The sequence below is a fragment of the Vigna angularis genome, chromosome 6, assembly GCF_016808095.1.
Source record: "Vigna angularis cultivar LongXiaoDou No.4 chromosome 6, ASM1680809v1, whole genome shotgun sequence".
Taxonomy (NCBI): domain Eukaryota; kingdom Viridiplantae; phylum Streptophyta; class Magnoliopsida; order Fabales; family Fabaceae; genus Vigna; species Vigna angularis.
In genome coordinates this window covers 37996169-38023410 of record NC_068975.1, presented here as the reverse complement: position 1 = coordinate 38023410, position 27242 = coordinate 37996169, and the positions used below count along the sequence as shown (strand labels likewise).

The 27242-nt window shown below is 33.5% G+C and overlaps 2 protein-coding genes across 7 annotated transcripts; one reads left to right on the top strand and one right to left on the bottom strand.

Moving 5' to 3' along the window:
- Positions 1-4934: 4934 nt before the first annotated feature.
- Positions 4935-7954, bottom strand: LOC108341098 (KH domain-containing protein At1g09660/At1g09670). Of its 5 annotated transcripts, none has more exons than XM_017578727.2 (8): positions 7799-7954; positions 7597-7719; positions 7428-7513; positions 7121-7260; positions 6290-6424; positions 6079-6207; positions 5660-5803; positions 4935-5578 (listed from the first exon to the last, which is right to left on the bottom strand). In XM_017578727.2, the coding sequence occupies exons 2-8, from the start codon at positions 7707-7709 to the stop codon at positions 5420-5422; spliced, it is 906 nt and encodes a 301-aa protein (XP_017434216.1). In that variant the 5' UTR covers positions 7710-7719; positions 7799-7954; the 3' UTR covers positions 4935-5419. The 5 variants fall into 5 exon arrangements, with proteins under 5 accessions (XP_017434216.1, XP_052734934.1, XP_017434217.1 ...); XM_052878974.1 differs by having other exon boundaries at positions 6079-6204; XM_017578728.2 differs by having other exon boundaries at positions 6088-6207; positions 7799-7953.
- A 4798-nt stretch (positions 7955-12752) lies between these two features.
- On the top strand, positions 12753-21363 carry LOC108342097 (regulator of nonsense transcripts UPF3). Of its 2 annotated transcripts, none has more exons than XM_052878973.1 (13): positions 12753-13138; positions 13504-13610; positions 13942-14037; positions 14205-14303; positions 14551-14627; positions 14834-14944; positions 16712-16856; positions 16991-17064; positions 17867-18290; positions 19359-19454; positions 19551-19675; positions 19763-19814; positions 20607-21363. In XM_052878973.1, the coding sequence occupies exons 1-12, from the start codon at positions 12999-13001 to the stop codon at positions 19799-19801; spliced, it is 1533 nt and encodes a 510-aa protein (XP_052734933.1). In that variant the 5' UTR covers positions 12753-12998; the 3' UTR covers positions 19802-19814; positions 20607-21363. The 2 variants fall into 2 exon arrangements, with proteins under 2 accessions (XP_052734933.1, XP_052734932.1); XM_052878972.1 differs by having other exon boundaries at positions 20585-21363.
- Positions 21364-27242: the final 5879 nt, after the last annotated feature.

Below are 27242 nucleotides of genomic sequence, written 5' to 3'. Positions count from 1 at the left end.
AGTCTCATCCTTCTTGCTTTCTCTTTGCACTTTGTTATCGGTTCGTTCCTTCAACCTAACCTAATTCTTTCCTTTTTCATTTTCATTCAATTCCTACTCTATGTTGCAATCTATGCCTTTAGGAAACCCACAATTTCTTCATCTCTGTTTTCGATGCTAAACGACCATGCAATTCTACAATATTTTCCCGCTTAGATTGAAATTTTTGCATTATCTGAATGGTTTCGATGCCTGCATGTGTGTGACCGTTTCTCGTCAATTGCATTTCCAACTTTGATTTCATTTCAGTTCATTGCCTGCTTTTCCACCTTAAAATGTCTTATTATTTTTTTCCTTTTTGGGCTGTTTTCTAGGTTTTTCCGACGACTCACCTGTTACTAAAGATCTCACGAAGATAGAACATTTTGCCACCAGAAGCCCTAGTACTATAATTGTCCTTGTATTAATTGGGATTGTGCTGTTTTCCTTGTTCTCCTTTGCACTTTTTAAACTTTGGCGGAAGAAGAAAAGGGAAGAACAATACGCTCGTCTTTTGAAACTGTTCGAAGAGGATGATGAGTTAGAGCTTGAGCTTGGCCTAAGGGACTGACTTTGCAGTTCAACATCTTCAAGATTGGTATTGCATCATAATTTATACCGTTCTTCTCTTTCTTACACTCGCCCAAACTGTATTTCTATAAAGTCAAATCGTAAATTCTCCATTCTTAGAGTTTTTTTCTTTTTCATGATCGTAAGAGGAGAGTTTTGAGAGAGCTAATTAACACCTTAGATTTGTTCGCGGACACGTATTACGGAATCAGAATGAGCCTGGGATTTCTCCTTTAACGATTAATGACCCAGAAATCTGCCAACCTTTACACTTACACTTTCAAATCTAGGTGGCCGGGAAGCCTTTCTCTTGCTGGGTATTTAAATGTTCCTGCTGCTAGTGTCCATATACCATTCAGTATTGAGTTTAAACTATAGGTCAATCCCTTGTGTCACTATAGTCTTATATAATCCAATCAAAATTGGAGTTTTGCTATGGTAATTGAACCTTTATTGTCTGAGTTACCTTGGCGAAACTCAAATTTTCTTACTTTGATTGGATTGGATAACATCATTAAAAGCATATACTATATGACATTGCACTTTAAGTTTCTGCCTTTTTGTAATGAAAAAAAACTTAGGTGCAATATGTTAGATGCTTATTTGTGTTTTACATGCCCTTATCAAAATTGAAGTTTTACCAATCTCTAATATGTGAGTTACTTACCGTGTCTGAGGTGAAACCTTAAATTTGATTTCAAGAACTATATCAAAAGCAATTAAGGTACTTAAGTTTTGTTCTTTTGTTGTATGGTCTGGAACATCTTTCTGATATAAAATATTAAATGGTAAAATAAATATATTTAATGTTCTTCTATTCTTGGTAATTCAAAGGTTTATCAGAAAAAAGATTCGTTGACTCATAAAATGTAAACACCCCCAAGCGAAAAAAATTATTTGAAAGTGTAACATTTAATACTATCAATATATCCCTACTATAATTTCCTATTAAACATTTAATACTATCAATATATACTTAGTCACTTCCGAACATCTCCCCGCATTCAGTCGCATTGCTAATGTGCGCATATATTTGTACCTTTTTGCCTTTCTACTGCACTCCTTCTGTCGTGACCTTTTGAGTATAACTTTTGTCTACCTCACTTAATCTCATGTACTCAAACACAGCCTTGAATTATGCTCTCAGGCTCAAGATTCAACGAGTTGAACTGGTGATCCACTCAGATAGACTAATAAACAACCAAGCACTTGGAGAACCCTCCCTTAAAATTTAATTGTTAACATCTCATATTACTCTATCTGGGACCTTGGGATTGGCTGTGGGTCTGAGTATAGAAACAACCTCTTAGCACATGTAAGGGTTTGATTCTGTATTATGTTATGACCTTCACCCATACCTTAGCAATGTAATAAGCCTTTGGCACTGCGGTATGTTAGCTTTTATTGTCACATACCCAGTCCACCAAGGCAGCCATCGTCATTTGTTCAAAAAGTACCATAAACAACTGAAACCATCATTACAGAACCAGCTTGTGAAATGCCATTATCAGAGAGCTCTTAGCTTTGTTGCACATGGTTGTCAAACTATATATGGGATCTTTATTTGATTATTGTACATACAGATTTTAGGGATAAACTACTTGGGCAAAGGCGATGATAGAATAGAGAAACCAGTGGCAGACGAAATGTTTTCCCTATACCATTTCTTCCAATGCAACACAACAACAATAGATGTTGAAAAACATTTCTGTGAATCTAAACTAAGTCTCAACATAGGTGTGGCCACTAGATCATATGGACCTTGTGTTAAAGTTGTAGTTGCAAAATAGAGCATGAATCAGAATGTAGTGGTGGAAAAGTGTAAACCATAGAATTGAGTTGGGTAATGTTACTCTCGAAACCATTGAAGCTACCAAAGCTGCTAATTGAAACCACCGTAGCTCGTGACTTTCCTCATCACCTTCCCATCTCCTGAACTGCACTTACCTGAGTGTTGTTCTCCTACCACAGTGAATACTGTTATTCTTCCTTCTAAGCTCATCTTGTTACTGTTCCAACTTAACACAACTATCAAGCTCTAAACCCAACTCATAAGGGCCAACATAAGGGCCAATCTTAACATCTTTACAACACCCAAGTCATACAATCATTGTAATTCAGGAGTTAACAGGCATGTGTGCACATTAGTAAGGACATTTGATGGAAAGTGACATTTTGGCAAACATTAAAGCTTGTAAACGTAAGAATTCATTTGATAAAAGGAAAACAAGGAATCAAATTGAATAAAGAACACAAGGGACCAAAAGGGTTTTTTCCTCCTTTTTTAATGTAAGAACTAGAAGTGACATATAATTGCTTGTTTAGAAGTAATCCTGTTACGATGTCTTCATTTATTTGTTGGATTATTAACTATTATAGGGTTTTATGGGAATCTTAGCTCAATCGCGAGGTTTTTTATTTGTGCTTCTTAGGTTCAAATCATGAAAATAACCCATCTATCTACTTGTAGTGGTGATGTTGCGTACATCTATCCTCTCCACACACCCTACTAGGTGGATCTCGTGCATTGCCACCTAAATATTTTGAGTTTGAAGGGGGTGATCTTCTTTTAAGCTCGCGTATATGGTAATTATGTCATAATACTTTCAAAACTTCTGATTGCAGGCTTATGCGAGTTTATTTGTTTTGAAATGAGTTATGCTAACAAGTGCAAGGACACTTGTTAACAATAAAAAGTAGCAAAATATATATGGTGAAATGCACAACAATTAATATAATACAGTACTTTAATTTTTCGATCCTTAACAAGTGTCCTTATAACTCGTTAGCATTTGCCTTGCCTTCAAAAAAATGTCGCTTCTTGCCGAAGACGGATATGATGGTGGTGGACGTGTGGATTAAAACTTTCTTGGAGTGAAGAACCGTAGTTCATTGTTTGTAATGCTATTCCATGATTTTTTGTAATAGATATTTATTTATCTACATAGTAGATGAGGAGAATGCTAATTTGCACAGAGATTGGACTGGTGTCGTCTTGAGTATGATACACCTGAAATTTGTTGATATGTATGATATTGTAGTCTTGACATGTTATTGGTAATATATGGTTGTCCATGAATGGGTGACATTTGTTTTTTAAAATCGCCTGGGCAGGAAGGATGAAGAGGAATTGTGTTGCATAACGTGTTTTTAGCGTTATTTATGAAAAAGATCTTCAATGCATCATCCATACGACAGCCAAGACCTTTTTTTTTTCTGTCTTTCAATTGAAATAAATCATGGCACGTTTGACATTTTTTTTATATTAAAAAAAATTATAGTTCTGGAGGAATTTTGACACTGGCGAGGAGTGAAGTATTTATAACAAAATTGAGAGCTTAGCACACTTACATGCCATATGTTTCTGTGTGTATATGCGTTTGTGCGAGCTTGAGAAATATAGTATAAGAATTGAAAGGAAGGTTTAGCATGAGAGGTGAGAGGATATAATATTAATTTGTATGTGTTCATATCTATGATCCAGATTAAAAGTACTCTCTCATTGTGCGTATTAAAACGCGTGCATTCCGTCTTTAAATTATACATTGGGGTGTACATTAGACCATAAGAACTAGAAATGATTATACGATAACTTAAAAATTAAATGACTGTGAAACTCAATCCCAAATTATATGAATATATGGTTGTACGTTATAATTTGTCATTTTCTTACAAACAATCATCTCAATTGATAATCCTTGTGTATACATTGCATGTATGGTTGTACAAAGGACGGCGTTCACAACTTTGGCATAGGACAGTGTTCACAACCTTGAACAAATGTAAAGCTACGTCTAACATAGTTGGGTTCAGTTTTGCACTATTATTATATATTTCTCCCGGAGAATTCTTATAATTCCAAAAGTTGGAAGAAATCTCTTAAACGGATGAATAAAGCTGTTATCTTACTGTGTCATTATTTAGTTTAATGAAAAAAAAAAGGCTCGTTCATGGGGTAGAGTATCTCTTGATTCTTCTTTCTGCGCAATGAGCTGCATCAATAACGCTGACGCCACAAATATTAAAAATATCAAATTACAGTATCGTTCTCAAAGTACATATCGCAACTGTCATTCGTAGTAGTAGTACTTTATTCTTCTTGAAGTGACTACTAAAATGCACCTGCAAATTAGTTAATTAAAAAAGACGAAATGATGTTTTATGCTCAACATGCATAATAAAGTACAAACTATTACAGTTATAACAATAGTTCAATTGACAAATGCAGCTTTTCTTCATAAAATCAAAATCTTAACACCAGATGCAGCTTCACTAAGCACAAGCTGAGAGTAATAATTGCACGGTCGAACCACTTCAATACCATGACTTCTGAGTTCACATTTCAGTTCATGAAACTATACAAAATTCCGTTAGCAAACTCAATAATAACTTAATAGACCATCCTTGAACAGCAATGACAAATATCATGTCACAATAATGAAAGACACTCCATTTGTTTATTTAGTTTCAGTCAATACCATGCATATAGAGAGAGATGCTTGCAAACACTCTTATATGCATGTATGTAATTTAATAATTTGATAAATGCAAAATGACTAAAAAATTAAAAGGTATTGAACTAAGTGTACGCTACTAAGTAGCAGCTGCAAATTAGTTAATACTATAACTAAGCAAAACGACATTCAAAAGTTGTTGCGGTTAATACGCCAAAGAATGGACGTCAAATTAAATCTGGCGTAAACCAGCTATCATCCCAGTCCCAGCAAGCTTCTTGAGGAGACTCAGCACAAGGGTGTTTCTGGTGAGTTATCAGATGCTAATAACTTGACTTTAGAAAAATGTATGATCCACCGTTAAATTTCCGGGTGGGTCATCTTCCTGTCTTGGCTCGTTTCATTCCAGTACTATTGAAAGGTGACATGCTTGGGCTCATGCTTGGGCTCATGCTTGGACTTTCCTCTCTCAAAGTACCATTAAGCATAGCCAACTCCCTCAACTGTTGCTTCTTATAGTGATCAAGGGATTCATCCTGGCGGGTTAAAAAAGATTAGCAAGATACCAAGAAAAAGAAGGCCCAATTAGTGCAATAACTACAATAACATAACTATACCACAGGCTTCAAAAGATTTTCTAGTATTGCCACTGCATGATCCAGCCGAGAATTAATTATATCCTCTGGAAACTCTGCCTCCACCAACACATGCAATGGCTCTTTAAGGTGCTCATATCCGGGCTTATCTTTAAGCTTTTCTTCCTACAAAGAAATATGGGCAAATAGAAAAACGTCATACAAATGTGACGATCATACTTACTATAGTATGAGTAATGAGAAATCCAAAAAATATTTTTTAAAATTGTATAAGTTCGGGAAAGAAAGTCAATTACAAAGTACCAAGGCGAAGCTAGCTACACTAGAGTTGGATAAGAGCCAGTTGAGACTTGCGAAATGTTGTGAAAAGTAATGTTTAACGTTCACCGCATCAGTTTATGCATACCAGTGGGGAAAATAGAAAGTTTACTTACACATACCAACTTTACCTTAATAGAATCCTTTACTGAGCCACAGCCTCTGATGTAAACCCTACATTCAGTCATGGCTTCCACTCTTTTCAATGAGTTTCCTCGAGGTCCCAGAATTCGGCCAACAAAATTATACTGCTGAGATTTGAGTCTAAAAGCTATTACATTTGAAAAACAAAACTGATATAAACTGGAGTGAGATAACGAGGTTTTGACTTACATTTGGATATTTGTCTACAGGAACATCAAGCCTGATAACTCTCTTCACAATAGGAGTAGATGGAACTCCTTGTGTCCCAGGCCAACCCATTGGTGGCGCTTGAAAGGATGACATCCTTTGGAGATTTGCTTTGTCCTGCAAGAAGAATTTGGTATTTAGATCTCTCTTTATAACCAGAAGCTGTTATAACAACCCAAACTCCTTGCTACCAAGTTTTCTCAGTTCAAAAGAGATATTTACATAAATTGCCCACCTATGAGCATTTTCATTTTTCAAAATGTAAATGCTAAAAGCATTCATCATTTTAAAATTCCAGTAAGCCAGAATCTGGCGATAAAAAGCAATCAAGAATTCACCCTAGTAGGGTTGAAGAGCTGATGGGCAAGCATACGGACTGGTCCAAAACATGTTAATGTATATAACAACATTTGCCTCCAAGACGGGTTAAATCTAGAGTATATGTAATGCCCCAAACTTCCATTAAACTGGCCAGTTTCGGAAATGAAATATTTTCAAAAATCAAGTCAAAATTAGTGCATTCCAATGCAGGAAAGATAATATTTCGTATACCTGCCTCTATGTGTAAAACAACCCTTTAAAATGCAATGAGACAATTAGGAAATACAAGGTTAACAAGTCCCAAAAAAGTCGTCATAAGACGCATTAGACACAAAATGACTCACTATATGGACGATAGACACAATGCAAATCATCATGGTTGAAATATATATATATATATATATATATATATATATATATATATATATATATATATATATATATATATATATATATATATATATATATAAAACAGATAGAGGTTTGAGTGACCTCTATTGGCAAAGCAGGCCATCCCTCCAACTCCATTGGTCTAGTATTTGGATGTTGACCCAGGGGCCTGAATGGACTATCTGGCTCGAGTCTTTCATGATCGATAAAACTTTGAGAAAAGCCCGACATGCGTCTGATTTCTGTTAGGCAAAACAACACAGTAGGAATGAAGGAGTAGGAGTAAACGTATACATAAATCAAAGAAAAGGTATGTATGCATAAATACGGTATTAGAAGAGAAAGAGTTGATGAAAACTCAAAAGGAGTGGGAATGATGCATTGGAATGGGAATAGGAATGGCGCGTACCTTGAGTCAAGAGCTTGGTACATTGGGGAAGAATTTGTACAAAAGGCACAAGTTTTTGCCTCTCAGCGAGTAGTTCGGCGAAATATCTGGGAATGATTAGATTAGGAGGAGGGAGTTGAGTTCGGTTGAGTTGGGTGGAGGAAGAAGTGAAGAATGGAAAAGGAAGTACCTTTCGCGATCTGGAGGAATAGAGGAGGAAGAGGAACGAACAGGGGACGGCGGAGGAGGAAAATGGAAATAGCATCCATTCCCATTCCCACCGCCATGGATCCTCTCTCCCATCACTCACTCTCTGCAACCGAACCAAACCAAACCTAGTTAATCCACTCTGCAAACACGCACACAGATTAACACAACACACAGAGACTCACCGAATGAACGAAAAACAGAGTGAGTGACCGAGTGAGCGAGTGACCGAGTGAGTGTCTCGCAAACCCCACAGCCACACACCAAATCCCTATATCAAACCTCCAAAGCCAGAGAGAGACGGAGAAGAAGCAAATATGAGACGGAACGGAACGGAACCAAACACTATATATATTTTATTATATGTCCTAACATGAATTTTATTTTTCTATTTTAAAGTATTTCTTTAAACTAACTGTTTATATGTTTTATATATTATATGTAAATACTAAAACTAATAAATATTTTTTTCAGTATCCTTTTGACATGTACGTCTGAATATGCATATATTCATTTTTAAATAATTATACGAATTTTATATTCTAATTACTAATTTAATAAATATATAATTTTTCTTAAATATAAAATCATTGATAACAGTTTATATTTAATACTTGAAATAATTACTTTTCGGGTATGTGCTGTTATGCATGTAGGTCAAGCATTTAATAAATCTATATTTAATTATTAATTTTAATGACTACATTATATTCAATAAATGTAATATTTAATACTCTGTAAAGAAAATTGTTTTTATTTAATATTACACTGACGGCATTAAGTATTATATTAATGACTAAATATTCATTAATTAAATATTAAACATTTGACTTTTGGTGTAAGAAAATGATAGTTTATTATTTTCTTTCTTATTTATTGAGTATTCAAATTTTGTTATATTTTTCTAATTAGTTTTCTTATTTAATTTTTTTATTAATCTAGTAAGTGATCATTTCTTTATAAAATGACAATGTTGTTAATGTGTGTATAAAAAATTAAGAAATATAAGATTCTGTACACGAATAACTTATACTATTTTCATTATAAATATGTTGAATAATAAAAGATACTCAACATTAACAATTTTGTTGTTGATGTGTTTAACATTTTATTTAATAATCTAAAATTATTAAATAAATATATTATAAATATGATAATTATTGAGTAGATTAACATATAATTATTATATTATAATCTCATGTATATTCAATGATATAATTATACGGATATAAATTTGAGTTTTTCAAAAGTTAAAATTACATTTAATCATTGACCTGATATAAGTTGTTGCATCATCCACATTTCATACTAGATTTGTTATTTTCGGCTCATAATATTAAGGTGATAATTGCAAATAAATAGAGTGTAACAAAAACATAATCACACATGTTTCGGTTGAATTGGTCTAAGGGTCAGTCGTCTTTCTTGTTCTGCTCTCTTTTGATCTTCAATCATCTCCGAGATATACTTCATATAATAAATAAGCCTCATCAAGTCCGAGCAAGCTCTTTATTAAAAGAGGTGTGTAGGGATTATTATGAGCTTTAAAAGAGGTCGCTCACATTGTATTTAGAGAGTCTATCTTCGATGCTTTGAGTCTTCATTGCTCTATGTACCGAGCGACGAATTTTAGGAGTTCTCTTTGGATCTGTTCCTTAGATTGAACGGAAAATGCTAAGAGTTCTCTTTGAAACTTTTTTCTCTGCAATAGATTTTCACTCCAAAAAATATGCTTTTAAATAAAGTAAACGCTTCAATATTTATTTTTATAATGAAAAGGCATTGGAACCTGACAAAGCCGAACCTGTTGAATAGTTGACTGATAAGAGTTTTTTTTCAAACTTCCTGCGTTGAGCGGGGATTTCTGAAGCCATTTTTATGACTTCCCCCGAGCGGCTTGAGGCAAGAGTCATTTTTCTGACTTCCTACGTTGAGCGGTGATTTCTGAAGCCATTTTTCTGACTTCCCCCCGAACGGCTTGAGGCAAGAGTCATTTTTCTGACTTCCTACTTTGAGCGGGGATTTCTGAAGTCATTTTTCTGACTCTCCCGAGCGGAGGCAAGAGTCATTTTTCTGACTTCCTGCGTTGAGCGGGGATTTCTTAAACAATTTTTCTGACTTTTCCCCGAGCGGCTTGAGGCATAAGTCATTTTTCTGACTTCCTGCGTTGGGGATTTCTGAAGCCATTTTTCTGAATTCCCCCGAGCGGCTTGAGGCATGAGTCATTTTTCTGACTTTCTGCGTTGAGTGGGGATTTCTGAAATCATTTTTTTGAATTCCCCCGAGCGGCCATTATAACCTGACCAAGTTGAGGTCTGAACCTTCATACACATAATATTTTATAATTTAAAATTAAGAGTCGTTAGAACCTGACAAGGTTGAACGCAACTCTGAACCATCCTGTGCATAATATTTTATAATTTAAAATTAAGAATCGGTAAAACCTAACAAGGTTGAACGCAACTCTGAACCATCTGTGCATAATATTTTATAATATAAAATTAAGAGTTGGTAGAACCTGACAAGGTTGAAAGCAACTCTGAACCATCCTATGCATAATATTTTACAATTTAAAATTAAGAGTTGGTGAACACATTTATAAACCATCATGTGCATAATATTTTATAATTTAAAATTAAGAGTTGGTAGAATCTGATAGGTTTGAACACAACTCTGTAACTTCCTGTGTGCAGGATATTTTTACTCACAACAAAAATACGAGTTAAACAAATATATTATAATTTGGAAATTATAATGAAAACTATAACCTGTAAAGGTTGGATGTAGGGTTGAACGATCTTGAAAGTTCTCAAAACAAAAGACATGTCTTTAGGAATTACTACGAAATTTTTTACTCTTGTTGCAAAAACTAGTGTTGATCCGAAGTAGTGATGTCGAGACCGAGCGCGCGTTTGGTTCTTGGTGGCTTCATGGGGATGCCGCTCGGCCCCACGGTGGGCTCCAAAATGTTTCGGTTGAATTGGTCCGAGGGTCGGTCGTCCTTCCTTGCTCTGCTCTCTTTTGATCTTCAATCATCTTCGAACGCGATCCACTTTAATGGGTTGTTGACCTGCAGAAGACAATCATATATGTTTCATAAAGAGGTCTATATTTTACTAGGATAGAAAATGATGATTGTACCTGGACATCAGTTGTCTACTTATAAGGCTTGGGACAGTCACGTCCATTGATTAACCATTAGTGCAATATATTTTAGGTAATCAAACCCAATAATTAATCATTAATGCCGACAATCTGACCTATCAGTACCTGTTTAATGACAATCAATTCCGATCGATATACTTCATATAGTACAACACACAATATTAAATGGATAAGCTAATATACATAAATAATAGTCATAAAATAGACAAAGATTCATCATCACATATCATTCATTCACAAAAGCAAGCATATGACATTTAAAGACTATTATTAGACACGATTTATCCAAATACGTGTCTTGAGTTAGACTATTAAAATCATGCACTTTGTGACAAAATACTACTCTACTAAGCTATTCTATCGAGCTAACAAATGCAATGTTAGTCTCTATCATGGTCATGAGAACTTTGGGGTCATCCTTATCACAAAACCTTTTTGTGATTCTCACTACCTAAACATTCTCCTTTACATAAGTATAAATTATTAGTACGATTTTAGGATGGCTACACAAACATGATAAAACACATTCGGCAGGATTCCCTCCGTGTAAATTCCTTACAAATAAACATGCATAAAATCCACAGTAAATATATCTAAAACAAGCCAAAGCAAAAAAAAATTCTAACATACAATATGACGCTCAACGATAAACCTTTTGCAAAAGGCGATGCTTAACGACAACGTTGAACACCATTTTTCTTGTAAAAATGTATGTTCAACGACACTTTATGGTGCCTAACTTCCTCAAGCAAAAATGCTTCAGATTTGCAATTAATGATGGTACTCTGCTTTATCTCGATATCACTCAATGCAAAAACATTCACAAATTTTGTGCATTTTATCATAGCGTGGAGCAACACAAACACAATTAGGACACATAATTTGAAACGCTAATGAATAAAAACTCTTATATAAGACTCAAATTACATTTGAACAAAGACGATCAAAATACATAAAAGAAACTAACTAATTTAGTGTATTAGAAAAATTGATTAAACATAAATGAAAAGTTCGTCTTACAAGTCACCATAGCTTTAACATTTAAACAAATAAACAAATGATTGAAAAATCTAAAAAAGAGAAAAAAATATTGAAAAATGTGTTTTAAAAAATAAGAGTGATTTTAAAATAATAAAACTTATTTATAAATATTCTATTTATATTTTAAATTTTTATTCTTGAAATAATTGAATTTGTATGTCTTAAAAACATGATTAATTTTAAAACACGATTTTTTAAATAATTATATCATGACATTAAAAAGCATAATCATCTCATAATTGAAAAGACTTACAATTAAAACACGATTTCCTCCAAACAACTACCAATCAAATCAAATAAATACACACAATTAAATCTAAATACAACAAGTTATGAAATATTCAATCCAAAGACGATATATACAGTATGATTTTTCTTAATGAATTAATTTTCATGGCTAATGAATTTATTTTAATATTTTAAAAAATATGACATTGTACCTTACTTGTGTCGTGATTTCGTTTACGATTATATACACACTCTCTCAATATAATGATCTAAAACAACATTAAATTACGACTTTAAACAATTAATAAAACACTGATCATATATTAACCATATATATTTCTTTTGTTGACGTAAAAATGTATTTATAAAGACGCTATCTTCTTCTGGAATAAAGCATGTGGAAATCTTGAGTACGAGTAATATAATATAGTTTTAAGTTTATATTAGAGAATATTATAATTATAAATAATTTATTATCCAATAAAAACGTATGAAAGGAGCATATAATTAGATTGTAGCAACTGAAATAATTTTATGAAAAACATCTATGTTTTAATTTAATATTAAAATGATATTATTCGAAAATGCAGGAGGCATAATTCTTTTAAACTTCCAAGAGGGCACCCAAAGTCAGAAGTAGAAAACGTAAAACGCAAAACGCAAAACGCAAAACGCAACCGTATATGCTTTTAAATTAATTTGACACCCTTCCAAACGCACGCAAACCCTTCTTCTGTCTTGTTTTCTTAGTGCATGGCAATTTGGGGGTTTTCTTTGGAATTAGGGCATACGTTTTCGCTGAGTTGATCCTCTCAATCTGAAACAGTGGTGAAGATGTAATCCTATCGAGATTGTCGTTCGCGCACTCCTTGATTGGTTGATTGATTGATTATTTGATAGACAAGTGGTAACTGTAACTGTAAGAGTGTGCGGTGAGGATAGGGTTTTGGCATGAAGGGTGCGTTGGATCGGACGAAGGTGGTGCTGCGTCACTTGCCGCCCTCTCTTTCTGAGGCCGCGCTTTTGGCCCAAATTGATGCCGCCTTCGCTGACCGCTACAACTGGTTTTCTTTCCGTCCTGGCAAAATCAGGTGACATTAATTTCTATCCCTCCATTCGCATTCGGCTTCGTTTTTTCTTCATATATATTTCATTGCGTGCTGCTTTTTATTACAGTAGTCAATTGACCGTGCCTAGGCTTGGATAGGCTAGGCTAGGGTACGTATGGTTTTGCCTACCGGATTCTATATAATTGTTATAATAGCATAAACTATGTATTAACTCTGTCTTTTCTACGGGGAATATCATTTAACTGGTAGTTATTATTATGATTATAACTGAACATCTGTAATGCGATTTGGGCGTCGATGTTTACAATTTAGATATTCTGTTCAATAATATGTCAAGAAAATCCTTTTTGACTTTATCTTATGATTCTTTTGAATGGATTTTTCAGCCAGAAGCATATATCATATTCTAGAGCCTACATTGACTTCAAGAGGCCAGATGACGTTGTACTGTTTGCGGAGTTCTTTAATGGACACGTCTTTGTGAATGAAAAGGGTAATCAATGAAATCATGTGAAGTGGTTTACTAGGCATGCTTAAGATCTTGCTGAAGCTGTTATCTTTGTCGTTCTTGCAATCAATTATCGAATTTGGCCAATGCCACGGTTTGGTTTTTGTTGCCCTGTAGTTCAGTATTCGATACATCAGGAAATAGTCTTGTTTCCATTTAGGTTTTTCATGGCAAGAAATATATGGTTTTAGCCTTTGGAATATCAAGACTTTCACAATTATATTTTATGCATTTTACATATTTTCTGCATGAAACAATGAGAATTGGATAATAGATACTGAATGTGGTTCTCTGTTTCACCTTTGTTGCTTCCTAGGATCTCAGTTCAAAGTTATTGTTGAATATGCTCCTTCCCAACGCGTTCCAAGACAGTGGTCTAAAAAGGATGGTCGTGATGGGACCATATATAAAGGTATCACTTGGATAATGGTTTAAGTAAATTGTAGTGGATATGTTTATCTCAATAGGAATTATATGAACGTATCTGGAGTATCTCAATAGGAATTATATGCATCTCAATCAATAGATTATAGTCTTTTCCTTTTGATAAATGTAAGCCTTTCCATGATGAACATCTAGATTCTGAGTATCTGGAGTTTCTTGAACTACTTTCCAAGCCTGTTGAGAATCTTCCCAGCGCTGAGATACAATTGGAGAAGAGAGAAGCAGAACGATCTGGTTAGTCAACTAATGCAGAAGATACCCTGTAAATTTTAAGTTTGAAAGTTTTGAGACCTAAATATACGCAAAATGGATACAAAGTAAATTTTATGTTTGAAAGTTGAGACTTAAAACCATGCATACACGGCTTCACAGTAAATTTTAAGTTTGAAAGTTTTAGGACTTAAAACCATGCAGACATATAATGGGCACAAAATACTATTTTCCCCCATTTGTTACTTACTGGGTTTACGTGCTTTACCAGGTGCTGCAAAAGATATTCCTATAAGTACACCACTGATGGATTTTGTGCGCCAGAAAAGAGCTGCCAAGGGACCTCGGGTATTTTTCTTTGTGAACAACTTTTGAAATCTCAAAGCTTATTTGTTTGTCCCTTGTCATTATATTAGCTTTTTTGGGAACATGTATTTGTCAACTCACGCATGTGTGATGATGAGAGCAAGTCCCTTGTAAATATCCTTATTCTGTTTTATCTATTAGCACTTTACTGGTATCTTGCTTATCTAATGTGCATGATATGTGTGCAGAGGTCGTTATCCAATGGCAAAGTGAGTCGAAGAGGCACTTCATCAAATGGGAGTCCTAGTTCTGGCACATCAAGACGAGGTTCCGGAAAGAAGAGGGTTTCTGCTACTATGGTATTGTGCACTTTTTGAAGAGGAAAGTTAAATATAGTTAAGTATCTGCATGATTATTAAAATGGAACCGGCTTGGTATCCTGTTAGGAATAACCTCAAAACCACTTTATAAACAAAGCGGTCTTTAACTAGTAAGACCTGTCTTGAACCAGTGGTTCAGCAGAGTTGGCCAGTTTAGCAATACTTAACTTGAAGGATGTTCATTTCCTGTTTTAGAACACCAGTAATTTACAGTTATTAGAGTACCTGGTGTGGTGCTTTACTTTCACTCCGTTGCCATATCCTTCCCTAGGCCCAGTACTGTTGTGGAATATAATCAATCCAAAATGGGCTTTACTTCTGCTGAGTGCATGCCTCACAACACAAGCTTGTTAGTCTTGTAAATACCTTTCAATGTCAGTAAGATGTTCATACATCAACACAGATTAAGGGTAAAATTAAGAGAGATGACCTTAAATCCACAAATATCCATCGAAGAATGAATGGAAGGTTTTAGACTTGGGTTATGTGTACATGGGACAGCCTACTGAGACAGAACGGCATATGCAACAGTTTTCTTTTACTTAATAACTGTGAAGCAATTATAGAAACCACACTGTTTACTTCATTCCTTACTGTCGTTTGTTTAATCAGTGTCAGTACTGTTGGTTTGAAAATGTATTGGAATTGTGGATGGATGACTATTAGAATCCAGCCAAATGCAGATATATAAAATCCCTCGTAATTTTTTAGGCCAGCTAATAAAACCATGTCTTTATGTTATTATTATTATGATGATGCTAACAATACCGATGCATATTTTCTGGACATAGTATGTTGGTATAACATTGTTAAAAGTTACACTAAAATTTAAAAAATATTATTTAAATATTAAATATTATACTACAATTGGACCATTAAACCTTGAACTGGTACCCTTAGAGCATCTCTAACAATAGAACTCGTTTTGGGTTCTTAATACACTTTTTCTGGCTGCCTCACTGCCATATAAGATTAAGAACTTCAGCTACTTTTTGCTCCAATAGAAGAACCTAGCTTGAATTTTGGATTCGTCTTATGTGGTTAATTATGTAATTAAGAACAAGTTTTTATGAGTTTTTGTAGAAGAGCAAGGTCTCTCTACTTGGCATCCAACTTAGCCTTCTCCAATTTAAGAAAAAAATAAGAAGTTCTTGGCTTAAGAGCACATCTAAGAACCACCATTGGAGATTGTACTAGTGTAATAATCAGTTTGGTTTTCATAATATTGATTCTCCCTTCTTCAAAGCAATATTTTTTTTCTTCAAAACAATAATAATATTCAATTTATCCTTGCTTTTATGTTTTGCTCCTATTATTTTAATTTTTAGAAGAGAGAAAGAAAAGGTGCAACATAATTGTTAGAATAATTACTGTTACATATCATCATTAAGGCTAGTCTGTTAGACCAATAATGAGTAGTACCTAGTTCTGTACCTAGAGGTCTAGTGCAGACTCTTGGTGTTCCATGTACTCTTGCTTTTTCAATATATATAGAAGAGAATGAGAGGGATCTGTCAAGCCCTCAAGAATATATTTTTATCAGTTTTTAATCTCAAGTATAATAATAATAATAATAATAATAATAATAATAATAATAATAATAATAATAATAATAATAATAATAATAATAATGGTTATATACTTTTCAAAACAGCATAGTATTTGATACTTATCTAGTTGGAATAGAACATTTTGCTCTTAGTCGTGTGTTTTAACATTCCTAACTCTTGCTTTCATGATGGTCAGTACGTTGCCAGGCACCCAGGGAAAAATGCTACTATAAAAGACAGATCAATTTATACTTTGGTTCCTAGCCAAGGTGATCAGCATATTTCAAGTAAAGCTTCAAACATGGCCCCTTCAGATGGAAAACAAACCCTTGATGAGAATGGTAGGGTTGATGTTTTGTTCAAAACTTCATGTGTTATTTTTTTTATTCTCTTTATTTTATGAGGTGGAGGCAAACATTTAAATATACACTTTTGATTTACTTTATTTTCTTTACACTTTTGTCCATTTTATCAGGAGTTTCTGGAAATAATGATGCTGGAAAAAAAAAAGTACTGCTTCTTAAAGGGAAAGAAAGAGAAATAATTGCTGTAAGCTTATGATTTATATCTTCACAATTCAATTTTATTCGCAATCTATGTAGCACATGTTGTGTTAAAGATTTATATAGAATCTCATAGTTTAGTTTACTATTTACTTGGTTGTGAGAAGTTGCTCTATTTCTGATGGATGACATGTACCAATAATGCACAGCACTGACTTAAGCCGATTGTATAGTTGTTAATTGTCTTTATTAGATTGATAATTTATCACTTTCTTATCTCACTCCTCTTATGTCCCTTTTTCTTGAATATTTTGTTTATTTATTCTGGTGTTTTCAATGTTGTTGACTTGTTGGTGCTGCCATCTTGTCCATCAATTGATTTTGTGAAAGTTTTGCTTTAATGAGGTTGAGTTGCACTTTCGATTAATTTTATTCTTAATCGATATGCAAATTTTCTGATGAGATTAATACTTAAATCATCCTATTGGTGAGTGGAGGGGCAATCAGACAGATCAAGATCTAATAATATGCTATTGGTTTTCAATATGACATTACGATCCTCATAATAAATGTGAAGATCAGTGTGCTTTAGAGAAGCATTATGAAAGAAGTGAAAGTATAATTATGCAACAGATTTAATACGAATAATGATACTACTTGCTAATGTGGTTGATTTCCAGGATTTGTTTATGTAATATACTGTCTTATTGTTGCATGATGAATCACTAGTTCGCTATAATTTGGATGTGGATTGTATTTTAGTTCATTGCCAGTGTCATTGGTGGATCATGCTTATAACTACTATTCTGCTAAGAGTCTATTTCCTTTTGTTTGTTTTTATTGTGCAGGTATCCGATTTAGATAGCATGTCACAGCATCACAATGTAACATCTTCGGCCAAAGAAATTGTTGGTGCAACAGTTTTAAAGCAGAATCAGAGGCATGAAGGTAGTGGAAGGATTATCAGAAGTATACTTTCAAAAAAGGAGTTGCGTCAAAGCCAATCTTCCAGGGCAGAGCATCAAATCCAAACATCTAATCTAGAAAAAGAAAAACAATCCCCTCGGCCCGTACATGTGCAACCAATTCTGAAGGGCATGAATGGTATATCAGAGAATAAGATTGGTGTGCATGATTCACATGTATCTAGCGAGAGGCAGGAGAGACATACTAGACATAAAGATAGACCAGATCGTGGTGTTTGGACAAGTTCCAATGGTGCTGATGAGTCTGTCTCATCTGCTGCTTCCTCACAAGTAGATCCTTTTGAAGGTAGGTACATGTTTTATTCTAAAGCTATGATTTTGTTTTTGGCAATTGCTAATTATCCTTTATGTTGTAAAAAGGGGGGAAATTAAAAAGCATTTCAGCTAAATATACATTCGGTTGTCATAGTGATGCACTGTATGTAGTCGGAGAAAGTTAGGAAGGAAGCCTCGAAATGGCACAAAAATTAATATGGATTTGATAGAAAAAACATAAAACTTTTACTGTTTAAAAAGAAATGTTTTCTTAGCAACATGCCAAGAATTGCGCAGAAAGTCATCAATCTTGAAGAAAAAAATATAAATTGAAAAGAAATTTTTAATAATTATAATTTTAAAAAATATTTTCTTATTATAGTAATTATAGTAATAATTTTAAAATAATATTAAAATAATAAATAATAACTATTAATAAAACAATTATCTTTCTCTTCATTGATTTAAGTTTTTATTTATTATAATAAAATAAGTAATAAATATAATATTATTAAAAAAAAATTAGTCACATCAATCACACCTATTCCAAACTTTTCACTAAAATCTACTCATTTTCTCTCAATCCAAACAACACTTTTCACTCTTTTTTCCTTCATTTCCTTTTTCCACCTTCTCAAATTTACTCTTTAACCCAAATACACCCTTATGGATAATGAACACTGCCTTTGGTTGAACTGAAATGGGGTCAGGCCGGTGTAAGATATCAGGACCTAGATATCATAATAACAATGGAAAATATAGAAATGCAGAAACAGAAGGGGTGAAATCTCTTCGCACTTCTAGAGGCCTTGTCTCTCCCAATTTTCCAACTAATTCCAGCCGTTCACTTCCCTTGATACCTGTTTACACCCACATCCTACTCTTACCTCCCAGTACCCATGCCTTCCATCTCAGCAGTTAGTTATATCCCCACCCCCACCTAGAGACTCCTGTTCCTCTGATTTCTAACCTGTGCGATGTCACTCTTTTCCTTCTTTCAAAGACTCTAGTTATTAGGGGTTCTATGATGCACATAATATAACTTGTGGCCAAATTGCTTACATCTTAAGAAGTTGAATTTTTCACTTATATGAATCAGGAAGAAGCGCAGATTTGAAACATGACATGCCAAATGCAAGAAGTGGGGAGGTAAAATCTCTTGGAGGTGTCCGTACCAGTCATTCATCAGAAAATGGTTGGTTTCTGGCTTTGAAAAACAAAATCTCAAGATATTTTTATGCTTCATTCAGGGTGGTTTTTATTTAAGAATTTACTTATTGCTCCTATTAAGGCTTCAATAAGCATTTTGGTCGCCGTGGACCAACACATGGGGTAAAGGATGTTGATAGCTATTCAGTTTCAAGTGACGGGAAGCATCCTAGAAGATCTGGTACCACTACTTATGGTTCCAACGAGGTACCTAAATTTGATTTCTCCATGGGGATACAAATCATACTCTTTTCTGGTTCCGTAGTTGATTAAGATTTCTTTTCTAAATTGCAGAAACAAGTTTGGGTTCAAAAAGCAAGTTCTGGTACCTAGAGTATTTTTATTGGTGAGACAAATTCCCTTTATCAAGGCTGTTGTTGCATAGAGCATATGCTTGTTGATTAGCCAATCTTAAGAGTCACCTAGTTCGTATTTTTTGGGTTTTTGAAATTTCTCTTGGTCTGGCATTATAGAATATTATTTGAGCTGATATTATTGTAGAGCTACTCATCATTGCTTTCCTGTGATGTTTACTATCACAAACAATTTTCTCTTCAATATGTAGTTATTTACATTGAGAGTAGTAAGCCTTGGCACAAAGATTAAGTTGTGTCTGGGTCACCACTTGGTCAGGGGTTGAATTCAAAAAAGCCTCTTTATATATGCATGGCATAAGGCTGTGCACAATGATCTTCCCTGTACCTTCGCATAGCAAAGAGTCTTCAGGAACAGGGGTATGATAATTTTAGTTATTCACATTAATGTCTTTTTTGTAAATTTTGGTTTTTTGTTCGTTTCATATAAATATGGGTGGGTATATATTTCTGGCTTGACTTTCTTTAATGTGGTTTCATGATGTAGCTTCATAAGATTTGGTATATTCATTTCTTTTTTTTGTAGTGGGTCCTTCGCTTTGGGACCATCCCTGGAAGTTGTAAATATTGTAATGATTGGAATATGTTGTTTCCTAACCCCAACATGTAATATTCGTTTTGTTTTCAAGTGCTGATTAGATGAAGAAATTTTTTTCGTTTTGTTCAAATGTTGATGTTAGTTGAAGATTTTCTACTTTTTACTTTTATTTACATTGTCAAGGTTGATGATTTTCCCTTGCAGTGGTAAGCTTGCTGACATACAGATTTGGAGCATCCATTTGGTAGCTGCTGGATTCTGTCTCTTTTTAGTTGACAGATTCTTACAAGTAAATGAGTGTGTGGTTAAAAAAATTCTTTTACAATACAAGAGAGGAGAGTACCGTGATGCATTTGATTTGGCTAAAAATATTCAGACATTACTTCATTGAAGATGGCTCCTGGTAAAATCGAGATGAGAACAATGGCCTGGTGTCCAGTTACGAGTTGTTTGTTTGAAGAAATATGGATAGATTTGCCAACCTTGGCAAGTTCACCTGGATGACCATAGTCTGGGTTTATACACAATTAATCTGAGTGGATTTAGTGTAAATATAAATCCAGGGTATTGTGTATATGTTTCCTTAGTTCCTATAAGTACAAACCCCTATTCGAGGTAATGTGTACCTGTGTCCTTAGTTCCTGTCGATTAGAAGTCCGCCAAATACAATTGGGCGCATGAAATGATCATTGGAAGTTTTTGGACCATCTTTGCTCACTACTTCGAAGCAACACTCCATGGAAGTCTTCGGTCTTTGTTGACAATTAAGTTTCTTCTTGTAGAGCTCAGACACTTAAATACCATTGATGGTGTGTTACTAAGGATATATAAGGGTCTTGAGGGAGTTATAAGTGTGTGGATAGTGATTTACGTCTAAAATATCGTTGTACAGTATGGTGTTGCATTTCTCAGCATAACTTAGCTGTGACATTACCTGTTCTTGATTATATTGTCAATTATGTGAATTGCTGCCTTCAGCGCAAGTGTTAAAGTATACTCTAAGTTACGTAGTTAAAGTTACGTCCTACCCGGCTGTTCATCTTTCAGCTGACGCCGACATCCCCAAGAATTTTTTTCTTGGAAGACTTGGTACAAATTTGGACGAAGTTCTATCTCGGATGAGTTCAACGATTCTGATGTTATTGACCTCGCAAAATTGGGACATTGTTAATCTTTTTCGATTTAAACGGGTAGTATTTTTCACATAAATCCTTCTGATAATAGATTTGTTGTATTTAAATGCCTATCAATTCGAATTTTCCTACTTGATTCAAGTAAGGAAGCCAGGAGTAGAATTTGAAATTAACATGCCTGAAAGTGGGTTGTGGGTGACATAATTAATATTGGAGAAAGAGCATTGTAACCAAAATGAAAGATAAGGGTGATCTAGAGAGTAATCGCTCGGCTCTGATGTTAAACTCAAGCTTGCACTTTTCTGATTGGATCTATGTAGTTGCTAATTTGCCCTCTGCTTGGGTTTGGAATGGAAAAGAATATGATAACTGACTATAGGTGTTTCTTGGTTGCGATTTCTGTTTTGTCAATTTGTAAGCAGATGGATGGTGTATTGCATTTAATTGAAAGGAGCATTTGCTACCACAGTACCTGATCATCATGCCTGTTGTTTGTTCCCACGTTAAAGAGTTAGACGGTGACATGAAACCATGTATTTATGAGTTTTAATGTAAGATACATTTTCTGGGTTCTTGTATATTCCTATCATGTACTCTTACCCTTGTTGGATATTTCTACTTCAGCAGTGAAATAGAGGAAGCAAAAGCAGCGCGAGTCTTCATCTGTATCATTGAATTTCTTTTTCATTTAACTAATCTCAGTCTTTCGTTTGGTATTCAAGCGCGCACATGCATGCATGTCCCCACTCCCCGCCCTTTCCTCACACACAGGCACTTCCATCATCTTTCGTACTTCCAATGCTTCTCTCTGATTGCATACCACACCAACTTTTCACATCTTTCTAAAAGCTTCATTCATCTCATGCAGAGCATATAACAGCAGAAGTTTGTGTTGCTGCTGAATTGTCTATTGAGCTATGTACCATGGATTCTGATTCGGCCACCCATACTTTGATACTTGTAGTCTTAAAAATACAAGATCCAGATCTATATATAATATTATGTTTGAATCATATTAAAATCATATCAGAAAAAAAAAATTCAAATTAAACACTTCACTAATAAGTGTATGTAGGTATTTTGAGTGGCCTACAGTTTTGAACGTAGGGAGATGATCGAAGTGGAGGAGGATGATGATGAAGAGAATCACTTTTTGAAAGTCCTTTTGAAGATTTAGCCAAATACACATGAAGCATGCCGCCGGCAAATGGGAACACTGTGCCTAAAGTGTGCCCTACGCTCCCACACCACGAAATCATTACTTTCAACTCTGCATTTTACTTCACCCTACCTACCTACTCCTTTGACTCTGTATGCTCCTTTTCACTTTTTTATTTCTAACAACGGATTTGCGAAGACTTTGTAAAGCTTCACAAAGAAATACGATCAATTATATACAAATATTTTATTATATTTATATACTGTATTTTTATATAATTTATTTTTATTATATTTTTATAATAAAATAGATATAATTAATAAAATACTATAGTATAATACACGAGATAAAATGTAAGAAATTATTAATAAAAAATAAAAAAATAAAAAGTTAATAATAAATTTTAAAAAAAATTATAAATATAAATAATAAAAAATAATAGTAATAATAATAATAATATAATTAAAATTATTAAATAACAATAATAAAATTATAAACTTTTTGTGGTCATAAAAGTGTATTCATATAATTAATGTGGGTTTTTAATATGTAGTTAAAGCTACTTGAGGATGTGTGTCTTGTGTAGAGTATTTGTGAATAATTGTTCATTTTGTTTTTAGGTATACTCAACATTAAGTTTGTCATCATGTTTAGATGGGTTTTTGAGTCAAATTGGTAAACATGTGATGTTGATAAGTGAGTTTGTGTTTTCATTGATTTATGTTAAATTTGTATGATATACTTGATGGATCCTTTATAATAACTTGATACGATTCAGGAAAGAGTATGATAGCTTTTCAAGAAATACAACAAAAATAAACCAAAAAATAATACAAAATAAGAAAGGGATGGAAACACCACAATCTAGTAGATTAATAAATCAAGTGAAGATTTATCACAAAGATAATATTTGATAAGAATCGGAGTTTTAATCCAAGAATCAAAAGTATTCTCTCCAAAAATGTAAATGATATAATATGACTAAAAAATGTTTACATCAATTTTGGCACCTCTATATATATACACATAATTTTTAAGAAAACCTAGAAGTCCAAAACACATAAAAATAACATAAAATTACACATAGACTTCCACCTAACAAGGCTCGCTCGCCCAACAAACAAATACTTGCTCATCCAATGAATTTAACATTTTGTAAAATTAAAATAAAATTACAATTTATTTAATTTCCAACAATATTCTTAAATTGCCTTCATGATTTCCATGTTCTTTAAGTTCACTTTTTCATAGAACATTATAAAATTCAAGAAGACGGGTTTTGATCTTTGATCTTGTCATGAATATTTTAAATGTAAATATTGTTTTTCAAGTTCTTCTCATATATGCTCAAGAGATAGTCTTTTATCATACATTCCTTCTTGAAGAGAATTTGTCTTCAAATTCATATCACTTTAAGATTTTTTTTTATCATAACTTAACTTGTTAAATGTCATTTTTGTACTTTGATTAATTTGGTTTTAAGTTAAAACTCGTGCCTAAAAGGTTGAACAGACTAAGTCGGTAATCTGATGGGTTTATGCATGTTTAAATTATGCAGACTTATTAGGCGAGTGTTCCACTCACTTGGCAAGAATATAAATCTTTAACTTAGAGAAGTAGAAAAGTTTCCCTTGTTGGGCGAGTGATTGTTTTGCTAAGCGAGAAAGAGTTTATGAAAGTAAAAGAGACAATGACGTGTTATATCATTGAGCAAGATAAGATCCGTTTGATGAGATTTTGAAAATGTATCCTAGTGGTCTTCTTCGCTAAGCAAATTTTGAAAAAATTTATTTTAGTGCTTGCGTCACTCAATAAGAGAGAAATATTTCATATAAAATTTATCTAAAATGTTTAAAATAAATAAATGAGGAATTAAAAAATTGACTATATTGCATGAACTATATTTAATGTAAATGGACTCAAAGATTTATGTATGTTTTGTTGTATGGTTTGGGATAATGCAGAAGATCTCCACATAGGAAATACTACATTATCATATATTAGGATGTATTCAGACGTTGATTTTGTAAAGTGATTATTCTGACTTGATGCGTTCTACTTATATAGAGGAAGATATCTAGTTGTGAGAGTTAGAGTTAGAAGAGGTTCTACATGTTAAATTTTGGTGATCGATCAAAATTGCAAATACAGTTATCTGTTATATATGCTACGTGAAAAAAAAAGTAACTTAATATAGTTATAGTCGTGATACAAGGGTGGGAGATGACAGGTATATGATCTTTAAGTCTATTTAATACACATATCTTCTAGAAATAGTAAACAATAAGTGGTGTACGAGTTTATAATATAATTTGAATGTTGAATTATATGTTATAATATAATATGATTAAGTTGAATTGGAAGAATGTGATTATATGTTGGTTAACTCAACTTAATTTTTGTCTAATTTTCGTTTAAGTGAATATATTTTTTCTTAAGCTATTTTTTTCTTTGTTTAATTCTTTAATTGATTTTATCTGAATATTTATTATAAATATAAAATAAATATTAGGTTGTATGTTTTACTGATTTTGAAGTTTATTTAAGCGAATTTTGTTATATAAAAATTATTATTGAAAAAATAAACTTATTTGAACTTGTGATTAAATATTTGAAAAAATACGTAAATTATTGTTTGATTATAATATTAATTATTAATACATATGATGTAATAAATATCACTTTATTTCATTAAATGTCTATGTTGTAACGTCTCAAAAATATACGTCATGCATATATAGAAAGGACGTCATCATGCATAATATGTGAAAGCAGTTAAGAGTATTAAAGATTACAGTCATCCTCAAATTAGCTACAGAATTTTAAACTTAAACGTAGCAGAGTATTTTAACGTACTAATGACAAATAGAACTCCTAAAACGACTAAGCGGCAACGTCAAACATCGTCACTGGATCAAACGACATTCCTTCATCTACTCCCGTATAACGAATTATACGATCATCGCACATACACAAACACAAACAAGTAGGGTGAGCTAACATGCAACAAATCATGCATAATTACTTCGTTACAAACATCATATAAATTATGTCAGACACCCTCATACCATCATACCACAATTCCTATTAGACACTCGTCCCATAATACCTAATAAACATCACAATACCTAATAGACACTCATCCCACAATACCCAATAGACACTCATCCCACAATACCCAAATAAACACTCGTTCCACAATACCCAATAGGCACTTATCCCCACGATATTCAATAGGCACTTATCCCAACGATATGTTGATGAGCGATACAACGGAAGGTTTTTCACTTGTGATGTCATTCTTAGTCCCCTCACTATGTCCAAAACCGGCACATAGACCAGGACATTCTACCCTCCATACCATTCATAAGGTTAGTCCCCTCACTATGTCCTAAACCGGCACATAGACCAAGACATTCCGCCCTCCATACCATTCACAAGGTTAGTCCCCTCACTATGTCCTAAACCAGCACATAGACCAGGACCTCCTGCTCCTCTCACCACATAATTCATCATTCTATACTTGAGACTGAATGATTATTAGAGTATCAGGATAACCTCCAACTTCATGACCCTCAACATCAACATATACGCACATACCATGACATTACAGAATCTCTCCACTAAACTCATACCATGCTCATATTCCTTAACTCATATTATACCATTACGAAATCTACCCATAATCCTCATACACATACCATGACATTACAGAATCTCTCCGCGAGACTCATACCATACTCACATTCCTCGACTCATATTATACCCTTACGACATTTCCCCGTAATACTCATACATGTTTAGATGCATAAATTCAAATCAAATAAACTTCAATCATTTCATAAATCATACAAACTGAATATATTCAAACAAGATATATTACATGATAATTTAACAGTACATAATCTGTACACAAGATTTAAGTTAAAAACTTGTCGAGTAAACTTCCAGGAAAGAGAGGTGCGTCACAATGGACAACTTAAGTACCAAGTCTTTCCTTAGCCAAAGTGTTCCTCAACTAGTTTTTAACAAATTTCTTATTAACAGATTCAAAACAACAGCATATAATATTTACACCGAATATCAATATAGATAAACATACAGTAAGCATTAACAATATTCATACATAATTTCAAGACATGAATAGAAATAAAACAGTACTAAATCATAATATAAAAGCTTAGAAAAGTTAGCTCCCCTACCTCTATTCCAGATTCCTCTTGATCTGAATTTATTTCCCCGAAACCCTTCAGAACCTCTACTCTTCTTGCAACTAAAAATTTCTCCCTAGCTCTTTCTTCTCTATTTGTCAAGCTCTCACTTGATTCCTCTTTTCTTGGTGCAAAATACCCTTCCCTCCCATGGCTATTTATAGGTAAAAAAATTTACTATTCAATAATATTTTAATATTATTTATTATTTTAATATTATTTAAAAAATAATATTTTAACCATTTACTCACCAAATCTGATCCTAGTTTCTACCTACTACTTTCTTCCATGCTAAGAAATCCTCATGCTGAAAATTTATTTTTACTATTCACTTTTTACTATTTACTATTCACTTTTTA